Raw genomic sequence first — 14,095 nt, 5'->3', positions numbered from 1 at the left:
GTCAACTAATGTACATTATTTATAATTATGCCACCACGTTTATATTAACATCGGTTTTATCAAACTTTATTGGAAATCGTGGTGATAAAAAGTTTATTAATAAGCGTGGTGATAAAAAGTTTATTAATATAAATATCCTATTTGCTATTAAAACTAAACTTTATTGGGATAAAAAATTTTCTAAGGATATTTATTTCTAAGGATAATTTTTTTTAATTTAGAAAATATAAGAGTAAAACAATTTATTCTATATTTATTATGAAATAATAAAATAATTAATTATGTACATATTTTATTTTTAGATAAGTTATAATCTCACCTTCTCATGTTTAATTAATGTTTAATCTCAATAGAGGAAATAGAATTTTTTTTCGCATGTAACATGAATCCCTTCATGAATAAAAATTTAGATATATCCTCGTATACATTACTCCACTAATCTCTCAATGCTCCTCCACGCTATGTACTGTAACTTTTTCCTTTTCCACAAATTTCGTTCCTACATGTTGCGTCAATTTCATCCATCTTACCGTCAATTTCATCCATCTCAATGCTTCTTCGTGAGTGAATTTAAGTTACTTACCGCCGATTCTTGCATGATACTCACGAAAAAAAATTCATTTCCCTTCAATGTTCTTCTTTTAACAGGGTTATGTGTATACTTAGATATGAAACTTGTTTAGCATTTATGCATAGATAGAAATTGTGAAGGTTCTGCACATTGGTTACATTCCATAAAAAAATACCTTTAACACAATAACAATAATTTAATAATTATAATATGCATTCTTAGAAAAAGAATAAGTCAATCAAACACATATTTTGATTATTTTTGAAATATAAAAAATATTTCCAACCAATTTTAATAGTTACCCAAAAATATTTTTTTAATAATATCCAAAAATAAAATTCTGATGTTATATTCTCAGAAAAAAATATTTCTAAAACTAAAAAATTATCCGTGCAACAAATATCCTTCTGATTATATGTTATTGATTCACGCGTTCAAATTCATTTAGAACTTTATTATTTTTATTTTTCCTTTTGCAATCATTCATTTCCTTTTATTTTAATTAATTGAAATATTTTTTGGATATTATAAAAAATATTTAAATTTAAGATTCAATTAGACTAAAATAAAAAATTAAAATATATATAAAAAGTAACAGTTGGATGAAAATTACAAGTTTTTAAAAATATAAGAATTAAAATCACTAGAAAAAAAATAAAAAAAAAATCAAAATCACCGATAAAAATTATGGAAATTAAATTTACAATTTAACCAAGAAATAAAATATATCACTAGAACGACTCATTGACTAATTCTTTATTTACGAATTGAATCAACCGGAGCTCTATTAACTCAATGGCAGAGTATTTGCTAGCCCTTATGTCTTTCATAATTATCATGTGTATGCACGGCCGAGTCCTACTTGAATGATTTAATAATATGAGTTTGTTTTCTTAGAAAAACTAGACTTCTGCCCGTGCATCAGTTTTGAGATTTCTTAAATGTTAAATAATACTAATATTTAGGAATATTTTTAAAAAATTAATTTGTATTTTTAAGCAAATAATAAGTAACCATATATCTAGTAATATGATTCAGATTACAAAGAGGAAACATTGTCTGATAAGATTGGTAATGTAATTACAATTCAAGTATTATGACAGACACGCATTACATATTCACGAACAAACAATCATATAAAAAACGTATAAGGTTTCATTTTCAATCGGAGTCTCTGATCCGCATAGAGGAATGCACTACTGAGTGTTGGCGTAGGATCAATGGTCTGCAACAGTAAATATATATACTAAGTACATGAAAATGTCTCTTGGTTTTGCAAAGCTATACAACCACTTTCACTAAAGTGCAAGCCTTTGTCAAAAGCCCAGCCCATATTATTTGGAAACAACAAACATTGAATATAACAAAATAATAAATATGTCATAGAAAAATTGAATCCACGAACATAGAATATAAGATAATAATATTTGTACTTTTGTTAAGATAATAATATTTGTACTTTTGTTAATAATGTTCAACAGAAAGTAAAAAAAAATTAATTGTCCATTACCCGAAGGTAATTAAGTTACAAACATAATATATAAAAATAAAACAAACAAATAATTAAAGAGTTCTTCAAATGGAGTTAGCTTCGTCCTCTTCCTCATCCCATTTGACTTGCTTCCTATAGAGGACCTCCCATAAATTTTGGTTGAAGTTGTAGTAGAAGACGACCTCATCTCCAGCCTTCAAATGATCGTCAGTTAAATATTGGATCCAGGACTTAGCAACACATGATAGGTCATTATTCATAGTGATCATCCATTCGTAAAGTCTACCACGACCACAATCTACAATCATATATTTTTTTGATCCAGATAAATAATTTGAAGCCTCTGGTGGTAGAACCTAGGTTAGAACTAACACAGTGATTAAAGATAAAACTTCAAAAATAAATAATATAAAGGATTATGATTATATTAACAAAAGCCTACCAATTGATAATTGTGTTGTATCATATCTTCAGAGACATCAATGGCAAAAACATGGCGGTTGGTGGTTGCGGCTGACCTTTTGTGTGTTTGCCTATGTAGAGGTCCCACGACGTCCACATTGAAAGTAGTATTTTTGTCCCATGCTACAAAACGCATGATAACACTTTTATAAATGCCATGGGTTCTCCTAAGTTCCTTGAGTCCATCGCCAAAAAAGAATCAGTCAGCATATTTATGAAGCTTTATAAAGTGCTTGTTTCCTTTGTAGTCGAATAACACATAAGTTGGATAATTTGGGGACCATTGTCTATGATAAGATAAAGGAACCTCAATGATATTCTGCACGTTAACATTTTAAACATATCACCATTGTATCAGAAACATTTAGTAAGTATGACATTATTTATTTGAGATTAGGATAAATAGATGAATGTTTAGGTGTGAAAATTGTGACCTTCTCAACACGGAATGACGCCTCAAATCGGTGCACAATTGTTGATAACTGTAAATTTGACGGGCCCTAGATGAAAAACATTTATGTAATGAGTAACTAAAGAAACTTGTACCCATTGAAAGGAGAAGATAAATATGCGCAATATCGAACATGTAGTAAGAACGAAAAGAGCAAGCATACAAGGATAAAAGTTATCGACAATATATCTATATCGAATATATACATGTATGAAGCAAAAAAGAAAGGAATGAACGTTAAAGATGAAATATGCATGATGAAGCAAACTCGAACTTATACTTATAAGAAGGTAAACATGAAGGATGGAAAACTTAAACTTACAACATCAGATGTGTCGGATGGTGTAGTCATGGTGTTTTGTGTTTGTAGATGTTCTTCGACAAATAACTAAAGAGTTGGTGATACTCTATGGTTATGGATTGATATAATACCTTACTTTAATAATGAGAGGGGGAGGGTGAACACTTATAATGAATAGTTAACCATGTATATAGTAGTATATTAACCGATAGCCTTTTACACTTCCCGTGCTAGTTTATTATGAATAGTGTTGTATATTTATTGCGAGGCTATTACACTTCCCATGTTAGTTTATTATGAATATTGTTGTGTAATTAAATGACGATAAATAATTTCAAGCGAAGCTTCAATTTTTAAAATTAGTTATAGTTAACATTAATAAAAAATAATAATTATATGTATATCACAAAGATGATCTTTTTCACTAGCCGATTTATGAATAGACAGGTAGTATTTTGGCATTGGTAAATTGCACCTCAGCAAACATGTAGTAGTGTATTAATTACATAGATTGTTATATCTACTCTAATAATTACTATGGATGTCACATGTCAATATAAATTAAAATCAGAATATTGACAGTCACAACACACAGCCCATAAAGTGTTAGGAGTCATTAGTACATGTATAAACACAAATTCCCAAAAATATACTGACGGGATTTTGTAGCCGTCTACATGTTACCTTGATAACAACATCAACATTTACAACTATGTTGTACCTTTTATAAGTTAAGTTCACAACGACGTCAGAATTTATGCAATTATTATTAATTATTAAATTAAATCTAAGAAAAAATATATAAAAATAATATTTTTTGTTTACGAAAACAACCCACATGTAGTAAAAAAATTTTAAAACATGGTTAAGGATGGTCAGAAACACCAAAAAGGCTAAAGACGAACAATAATCAACGACGGTCAAATAAGGGTGAAGAAGAACAATAGTGAACCACGCTCAAACAATTGCAATGGAAGAACAATAATCAAGCACGCTCAAACAATTGCAACAAAATTCAATATTTTGTACCGACAAAAGCCAAAAATATTTTTTTTTTCAATGCAAAAACTAACAAAACAAAACAAAGGCAAAAACAGAATCACGAAATGCACCATTGCATATGGTAACTGAAAAAGAAAGAAATATGAAAGATGAACATTATTTTGTACACCAAACCACTATGGACTAATGCAGAAATCCTTGTATCACCAAACCAAATGAATCCAACCAAATGCTAGCCAACATGGTTGCACTATGGATAGGAATGATGTAGAGTACAGGAAAATTATATAGACAACCACTTTGACTTGAAAAGAGTCACGAATTGGGATTTTCATATCAAACCATAGCAAATGTCATTCAGTTACTAATCTAAGGCAGCAAAAGAAAAAGAAATAAGATTTATCCCAATTATCAGTTCTACAAAACCACACCAAATTTTTAAGTTAGATGAAGTCAAATTATATGAAGTTTTAATAATCACGCAACTGAAAAACATACAAAAATCCATAACAATAAGAGCATACTAAAGGGGATACCTTCAATTTGCATTGCTTCATAATAGGAGCATCGCTAATGGCTCTAAGATGAACAACCACTGCAACAAAAACGAAAACCCAAATCAGAACAATACACATTGCAAAGAATATTAAAATTTCAACAAACACAAAACAAAGTTGCCCTTTTTTTAAAAATGGTTGATCATATGGAAAACACACTAAAATAACCAAACAAATCATTTACAAAAGGTTCAATCCTTGTGCCACCAAATGAAACCAATTGAACCAAATGCTAGCCAAGATCGTTGCACTATGGATAGTAATCATGTACAGTACTATAAATTATATAGACAACCTCTTGAGCTCAAAAGAGTCAGGAATTAGGATTTTCAAATCAAACCAAAGCATAATGTCATTCAGTTACTAATCTTAGGCAGCAAAAGAAAACGAAATAAGATTCACCCCACTTATCAATTCACCTAAACCACACCAAATTTTTCAGTTAATTCTACACTATTTATTTAAATGAAGGGCTGTGAAAAATTCTTTGAAAGTCCAAATAGAACAATAATCCAGTGCCGGTGGAAGAACCATCTTCGTCATCAACTCAGATATAAGACCATCTCTCTCACCCACAAACTTGCCCTTGCAACAAATTAAGTATAATTGACATCAAAAGAACATACCCATTAAAAAGGAAGGGCGAAAGGGGATACCTTGAATTTGGATTGCTTTAGGATAGAAGCAGCGTCGGTGGCTCTGAGATTAACAACCACTGCAACAAAGACCAAACCCAACTCAAAACAATTAAGATTGCAAACAATATTAAAATTTCAACAAACACAAAAATAAAGGACAAATAAATGAGATCACAAACCTGTATTCGAAATGGTGGACACTATTAGTCGTGTAGTTTGTTGGTCTCGGTCAAAATTTAAAACTAATGTTAATTAGGATATACCAAAATATAAGCAACCTTAACTAAACAACATAATACACAGACAAATAATAAGTAGGTGATCCAAAACACACCACGGCCACAAAAGCAAACAAAGTTTGCGTATAAGAAAAATGGTCCACCATACAAATTAAGTATAACTGACATCAGAAGAACATACCCATTAAAAAGAAAGGGCGAAAGGGGATACCTCAAAATTGGATTTCTTCATAATAGAAGCATCAATAGTGACTTTGAGATGAACAACCACTGCAATAAAGACCAAAACTCAATTCAGAACAATAAAGATTTCAAAGAATATTAATATTTCAACAAACACAAAACAAAATGAAAAATAAAATTCATCACAAACCTTTACTCCAAATGGAGGACACTATTAGTTGTCTTGTTTGTTGGTCTCGGTCAAAAACAAAAGCCAAGTTCAGTTACAATATACCCAAAAATAAACACAAATGGTCAATCATACAAATTAAGTATAACTGACATCATAAGAACATACCCATTAAAAAGAAAGGGCGAGAGGGGATACCTCAAATTTGGATTGCTTCAGAATAAAAGCATTGACAGTGGCTTTGAGATGAACAACCACTGCAACAAAGACCAAAACCCAATTCAGAACAAAACTAAATGAAAAATAAAATACATCACAAACCTTTACTCCAAATGGAGGACACTATTAGTTGTCTTGTTTGTTGGCCTCGGTCAAAAACAAAAGCCAAGTTCAGTTACAATATACCCAAAAATAAACACCCTTAACTAAACAAAAGTAAGACAACAATAACAAAGAAACAAAACACCAACAATATGGTAGGGAACCACAAAGACAAATGCAATGAAAAGGGAATGATACACATACAGCAACAAAATCATAAAGTTGCAACCACATATTTGACGTAGACATTATTGGGCGGGTGGAAGAAGTTTCATGAAGACACTGAATCACAACTTGGATATTGTATTCAGAGAAGGTGGAATAAGAGAATAAGGTTGCGAGAAAACAAAAAACCGAAAATAATCTGAGACATGGAGTGTGCCTAAGAAGTTAAAATAATTCCATTCATTTTATGGCCAATATGTTTTAGAGCATAACCCACCACAGAATTAATAATCTGAGACAAAATTGACAAAAATATAGGAATTTGTTCAACATAACATAACCTGAATGATATTGTCAAGGCCAAGTTAATATATACTTTAAACTGTGAAGGAAGTAATCTTCAAACCAAATGAAAATAAAGTCACCACTACAGACCAATAAAGATGACGAACACAAAAAAATTGAAACCTATATACATCAAATTAGGGGATAAGGGGACATAACAATGAGTAGGCAAAGGAGAAATTGTATACATGACAAACCTTTAGTCGTCTTCTTTGATGCTCTCACTCAAAAACAAATGCCAAGTAACCTAAGAAATGAAGAGAAAACAAATTTTGCCATCATCTGCTCCATCATATGGTAAACACACTAAAGTAGCTAAAGGAATGACGCCCAAAAATGGTACTGAAAAGGGGCGTTTTTTGAGTTAAAATAAATCACAGCTTTTGTGTGTTGTTGGACCTTCTCTGCGAAACAAAGAACACGCAAGAAAAGTTTAAGCAATAATTAAAAAAATCCCCAACAAATCGAAATGGAAGAAAACACAGAACACTGGGAGGGAAAACAAAGAAAGCGCCATCAAGGTAGGAGAAGGATCAGGAATACCCAAAAAATTAACCAAAAAAATTAAGCCTTGATAAAACTACAAAGAAAACGCACCTGTTGTCATAAAAATCACCACTTTTTTGAGATAAAAATCGAAGCTTTAGTGTGTTCTTCGACCTTGTCTGCAAAACAAAGTACATGCAAGAAAAGTTTAACCATTATATAAAAAAACTGCAACAAATGGAACTCATAGAAAATGCAGAACATCGACAACGCACCTGTAGTCATAAAAATCGTCGCTTTAGTGTGTTCTTCGACCTTCTCTGCGAAACAAAGAACATGCAACATAAGTTAAAGCAAAGCAACATCATAAATCTTTGAAAGAGCATCATTATAAACACACTCGTACTTATAAAAATCGAAGCTTTAAGCATCCAAAAACCGCAACAAATCAAAATAATAGAAAACGCAGAAGACGAGGAGGGTAAACAAAGCGCATCAACGTTAGAGCAACAAAGAAAATGCACCCGTACTCATCAAAATCGCAGCTTTAGTGTGAAGAAATGGAAAAAAACAAAAAACAATAAAACGCAGAAGACGGGTGGGCAAATGAAGAAATCTTACGAAGGGTAGGGTTATGCGTGTATACAACTACAGTGGGAGAAAGCCAATGGTGGGATAAGCAAGAGCATGAGCAGCAAAGAAGACATGAGAAGCTTCCAGTTGTGATGGCCATCATAGAACAACAGCACCAAGCCAGTGTCTTCCATGTTTTTTTCTCACGGGAGAGAAAAGAAACACAAAACCAAGCAACAGGGATGCAAGAGGAATGCAAAATGGCATGTAACTCGAAAATGCAAAACGCGTGCAATAAACGCAAAGCAACACGTGGCAAACCCGATCACGTCAATCAATCATTTTTGGGCGGAAAATAGGTGCACCAAAAGCTAACACGTGACAAAAATTGGATCACGTCAATCAAATCAGGACCTTGTTTGTATAAGGATAGTAGATAGATAATGACAGAGTAATGCTGTGACAATGTGGCGTAGTCATTACTCATTTATTTATTTATTTTGGTAACGACTCATTATTTTAAATATGATATATAAGGAGTTTTTGATTCCCCCAGCCCCCACCAAATCTCCAATTCATGTTTGAAGTAATAATAGCGTTTGTCAACAATTGTAATAAAATTGATAGATAAGAAATAATAGAAATTTTGTAAAAAAGAAGAAATGATAGAATTGTGAATTTTAATTCTAAGAAGTTATCGCGTATTAGAAAGATTTTTTTTTAAATTTTATTTAAACAGTTGAACTTGTGCAAGCAAATAAAAAACTCTTTTAGAACTTAATTTGTTAAAACAAACGATGCTTTTAGACATACTTTAATAAAATTCGATTTTTTATAAACAATTTTTATTTAATAAAAACTTATTTATTAGTGGATGATTAATTTAAATAATACTTATTAATGTTCTCTAATAAACAGGATTGTTGTAATGAAAGATACCAACCCATCCATAAAAAATAAATAAGAAAAGTTATTTATAAAACACACCCTCTCTATTAGTCTAATTAAAACATTCAGTAAAAAACAATAGTATAATTAAAACATCATGAAGATTAGGGTGTTGCTGAATTGAATTAGATCGGGGTCTTGAAGAGAAAAATTATCATATTCAATTATTTTGATTTTCTTAATTTATCATCAAATCGAGTTAATTTAAATTTTTAATTCAATTTGATCTGATCTAATTTTAAACGGTTTGATATTTTATTTTAAGATTACTTTTATTTTTAAAAAAAATATTAAATAAAAGATAAAATATATAATAAAAATAATTTAAAATATCAAATATTTTATTTATATGTGATTATATAACTAATAATAAAATAATAATGCATCTTAAATTAAATAATTAGTAAAAATATATATAATTAAATGTATTTTTCATAAATAAATATAAGTTATAAGTTACATAATAATTTTATATATATAATAAATAACAATGAGTGATATTAAAAATTTATAAATAAAAATATATATAAATTTTGATCCTTTTCTAAAATCAAATTTAAAATTTGATGCGATTCAATAATTTTTTTTCCAATATTTTGATCAGTTTGATTTTTTATTTTTTGAATCGGTTGATATTAAATGGGATCGATTTATCAACATATTTTGCTCCATGGATTATCAAGGGATTAATGTAGACCCCACTTTATCTTATAGGCTCCAATGTGGCACAACGTTATTGCATAACGCTCGCATCCATGCAAACGCAATCCAAACCCAATCTAACTCAATGGAATCCATTTGGTAGAAAACAAGAATAGGAACCGAAAAACTACCATAGCCACTACTTGCTTCCACTTCTGATTCAGAAACTCTTAGGCATTCCACATTCTCAACCCCGAACCCTAAGAGCAGAGCGAAAATGACAACCACCTTCGCGACCGTCGCAGGACTCGGTGGCGCATTACTGTCATCCACCTCATCTCGTCTCACCTCAGGTACGATACATACACGTACCTATATCATGCAACGTGTATGAGTTGGTATTTAACAAATTAATTTTTAATGAAATAGATTTTATAAAATTGATTCTAATTAGAATTGATTTTGAAAGTGAAATAAATGATTTATATCTAGGTATTTTAAATATAATATTTTGGATCCAACACAATTGACCTAACTTGTGTTAATTCAAAATTAATTTTAGACTCTGCATTAATTCAAAATTTATCTAAATTCAATGTGATTTTGGATGATTCAATGTGAAAGCATAGAGCAGGATCAATCAAGAATTAAAGATCGATGAGCATGTTGTGTGACATGTTATGTAATTTGTTTGCAGGGTTTGTGAAATCCCCAGTGATTGCTAGGAATCCCTTGAGGCAAGCTGTGGCAATGGGAAATGGGAGGATTACATGGTAATTTTAGTACAAGATTAATAATTTGTCTGATTTTGAAATTGGAAAAAATAACTGAATGATGATGATGTTGTATATATGATATGATACTTGAAGCTAACAAACCTACCACTAACATTTGTCAATAAAAAAAAAAAAAAAAAAACTTAAAGCTTTGAGAGGAATTGGCTGCGGGCAGATTACAGTGTGATTGGGTTTGGGTTGATTGGTTGGCTAGCACCCTCAAGCATACCGGCTATCAACGGTAAAAGTCTGACTGGCCTCTTCTTTGAGAGCATTGGTGCTGAGCTTGCTCACTTTCCCAGCCCTCCTGCCCTTACTTCGTCCTTTTGGTTTGTCACTTCACCCTTTGTATTACTTTTCTTTCATTCCGTATTATTATTATTATTATTATTCAATGGTTCTTTACTTCACAACAACAACTATAATCATATTAATATTAAGAGAAAGAGAAAGAAGAAGATGATGATGAGGAATGAAGAGAAAAATGAAATTGAAATGAGTCACTTGGATGTGTTGGACCTTGCACAAAGAGAAAACCTAACTAGTATGTGTTTGGATTGTTGTTTAGAATTTGTTAAGCCAATAATCACACTTTCAAATGTTAAAAACAAGTAAGGAAGTCTCTCTCTTTCTTTTTTTTTTTTTTTTTCATCTCCTTGAGATGAAAGTAAGTTACATTCAAAGTAACTGTTATACAAACACATCTAGAGTATGTTTGGATACGGGTTGTATTCATGTTTAACACAAAAATCACACTTTTCAAAACAAAAAATGTCAAAGTAATTATTTTATAGCTTTGATTTGAAGTCTGTATGTGTGAGACTCAATTACTTCCCAAACACACATACTAGTAAAGTTGAGACTTGCTAGTTCTATTTGACACTGCTCTCTAATCTTAAATATTAAGATGGTTGCATAACTGAATGAGTTCACGAGAAAAATAGTTGATGAAATACAAAGTTACAGATTTTTTTTTTAAATATAAGTGATTTCTTTTTTTCAAAAACAATTCCAACCAAACATGTATTTAGTATATACTTACAGTAGAAAAGGCTTTTACATTCCTTTTTTTTTTTTGACAAAAAAGGCTTTAAATTCCCCTTCACTAATATTTTAACAGTTATTTTTTTCACTTATATTAATCAATGAGAGAATAAGATGGTAATAGATAGTATAATATTGTAATGTGCTAATATAATATTTTTGATAATGAAAATGCATGATAGTATTTTCTTATTTTGGCTATGAATATTTATAATAGTTTTGCCCAACTTTAACAACAAAAATATGAGAATGGTGTGGACTTGGGCCCAGATTGCAAATTCTTCAACGATGTAAGCCCAATTCGTTTAGTGGACCAAAGTGTTGTTAATTATTAGAACATTTCTATGGTTGACCAAAAGAATATTTGTGTGGACTCTCGGATGCTTGTTATCTCTTTTCTTTTACAAACTCTATTTGACAAGTTTGATGATGACCGAGGTTGACGAGCTTTTTTTTTTCACTTGGTATTAAAATATAATTAATTATCAATAACTATTAATAAAGATAATTATCTCATTTGGTATACACATTTATTATTTCTAATTTATTCTTTAATTATTTTAAAAAATCACTCTCAATCACAAATAGTTACCGTTTAATAGTTTTTCAATATAATATTTATTACTACTGCATCTAACTAACAAAAACTAATTTAGCTCATATGAACTTCTCAATACAAATTTATAATTTTTTTTTAGAAAAAGCAAGAACCATAACTCAAATAGCCTTTCACTAAATACAGCAACATATAAAAACTTTTTGCCAACAATATTTGAAATTTGAAGTAAAATAAAAGCATATTATAAAAACTCTAAACCAACGTTAATAGAAGAATAAAGGTCCCACCGAGATTTGAACTCGGGTTACTGGATTCAGAGTCCAATGTCCTGACCACTAGACCATGGGACCACAAATAAAAAGAATGCAATTTATTAAATAAGATGAATAAAACATATCTTCTTCTATTGTTTTCTCTTTCAAAGCATTTTCTTCGAGACACACTAATAATTAACACGAGGCATACGTCATGCAGGTTATGGCTGGTTACGTGGCACCTTGGCTTGTTCATTGTCCTCACTTTTGGGCAAATTGGATTCAAGGGAAGGACTGAAGACTACTTTTGAATTCTAAACCTATGGTCTCTGTTTTTACTTTTTTTTTTTCTCTTCCTTGTGTGCCCCCACTGCCCCAGTGCCTTGCAATCTATGATGACTCTATGCTACCTTTTTCCTTCTTACTAGGAGAAATCTATGTAATATCGCCTTCATAATGTTGTATATTATTATTGTTGTACTTGCTCCTCATCAATGTCCCAACTTCTTCTAGTCTGCAAAATTTCCAAAGGCTTCCCTGCAGTTTCACTAACCTATCATTATCATAATTATTGGTCAAGGGAAAAAAAAATCATCTCTAAATTGCCTAATATTTTTTCTTGAATCAAGTGTTAGGAATATTAGTTATAATTTTACAAATGGAATATATTACTCATATTGAAATTATTTAATATTCGGGATTTTTATGCATAGAAATCATCTCTAAATGTGTTAGAAATAATCTCTATATGTCTTTTTGAAACATACAACCAAGACAAGAACAAAATGGTCATTAGAGCATGATCACATCATAACTTCATTAGTCTAGAAGGGAGAAAGTATACGTGGAACTCACATTTCATCACTTATTTCCACCTAAACTCACCTTTACCAAACCCACATGAAGAGTTCCTCCGTCGCCCCTCCTCCCTAGCTCACCTGCACGGCTGTACCAAACACAACGGTAAGAGTTATCCATATGATAATATTCTCTCTTTATATAATGATTAAATAAATTAAATTCAATGTTTAAAACAAAATTGATAAGCATTTAACCCAAAGGATTTACAAAATTAGTATAATAAGATTTTGTTGTGTTTACATGTAAAATAATATTATATTTATTGAAAAAAAATAATGTTTTATTTATTTTATGTATCAAATTCTCTTAAATCAATGATAATGATGTACTGTGGAATGAAATTAATTATTTATGATCTAATGGGTTGAAGGAATACTCATAATATTTGATGTAAGACAATTTTTTTATAAACTTTTTAATAAGAAACTCATTAGAGTATAATAACGTAGAACATAGATTATCTAAAAAATTCTAATCGATTTGAAAGGCTTTGTACCAATTCTTTACTAATCATAGTTTTGAGTTGAATTCGGTTTTGGTACCGTTTGGCATTTAGTATGGCATTTCTATTGAGAAAAAGTACATTTAATTTTTTCTCCATTTGTGGGTTACTTGTGTCCTATAGCAACAGACACAAAGAAAGAGTTCATTGATTTTGCAACGGAACTAGCTGTTGGACCGATATATATATATATATATATATATATATATATATATATATATATATATATATATATATTTAGTTTAACAATTTAATATTTTTTTCTATCATGTAAAATTATATTTTTATTTTTAGTCCTTAATTATAAATTATGTTTGTTTTAATTTTTATTTTTATAATATTTTAGATAACATTTTTAAAAATATTATTTAAATTATTTTAAGGACTAAAAATAAAATAAATCTAATTTATAAGAATCAAAAATAAAAAATAATCTTACAAAAATAAAAAATAAAAAATAAAAAATAGTAAGTTATAAGATTAAAAATATTTTTTTTATGCGAAGGATATGGAACCAATATAATATATTCTCATCAATCATTTCATCTAGCAAG

The 14,095-nt window shown here is 30.0% G+C and overlaps 1 protein-coding gene and 1 non-coding gene across 2 annotated transcripts; one reads left to right on the top strand and one right to left on the bottom strand.

The window, feature by feature from the left end:
- Positions 1 to 9,666: 9,666 nt before the first annotated feature.
- LOC100305746 (putative photosystem I subunit O) lies at positions 9,667 to 12,736 on the top strand. The gene is made up of 4 exons (NM_001249217.2): positions 9,667 to 9,898; positions 10,243 to 10,318; positions 10,471 to 10,650; positions 12,399 to 12,736. Exons 1-4 carry the CDS (start codon positions 9,823 to 9,825, stop codon positions 12,487 to 12,489), a joined length of 423 nt encoding a protein of 140 aa, NP_001236146.2. The 5' UTR covers positions 9,667 to 9,822; the 3' UTR covers positions 12,490 to 12,736.
- TRNAQ-CUG (transfer RNA glutamine (anticodon CUG)) lies at positions 12,203 to 12,274 on the bottom strand. Its single transcript has one exon. It is a non-coding gene; the product is annotated as a tRNA-Gln (tRNA).
- Positions 12,737 to 14,095: the final 1,359 nt, after the last annotated feature.

Source organism: Glycine max, chromosome 11 (genome assembly GCF_000004515.6).
Source record: "Glycine max cultivar Williams 82 chromosome 11, Glycine_max_v4.0, whole genome shotgun sequence".
NCBI classification, from domain to species: domain Eukaryota; kingdom Viridiplantae; phylum Streptophyta; class Magnoliopsida; order Fabales; family Fabaceae; genus Glycine; species Glycine max.
The sequence above is the reverse complement of the archived record's forward strand: the minus strand, read 5'-3'. Positions and strand labels throughout refer to the sequence as shown.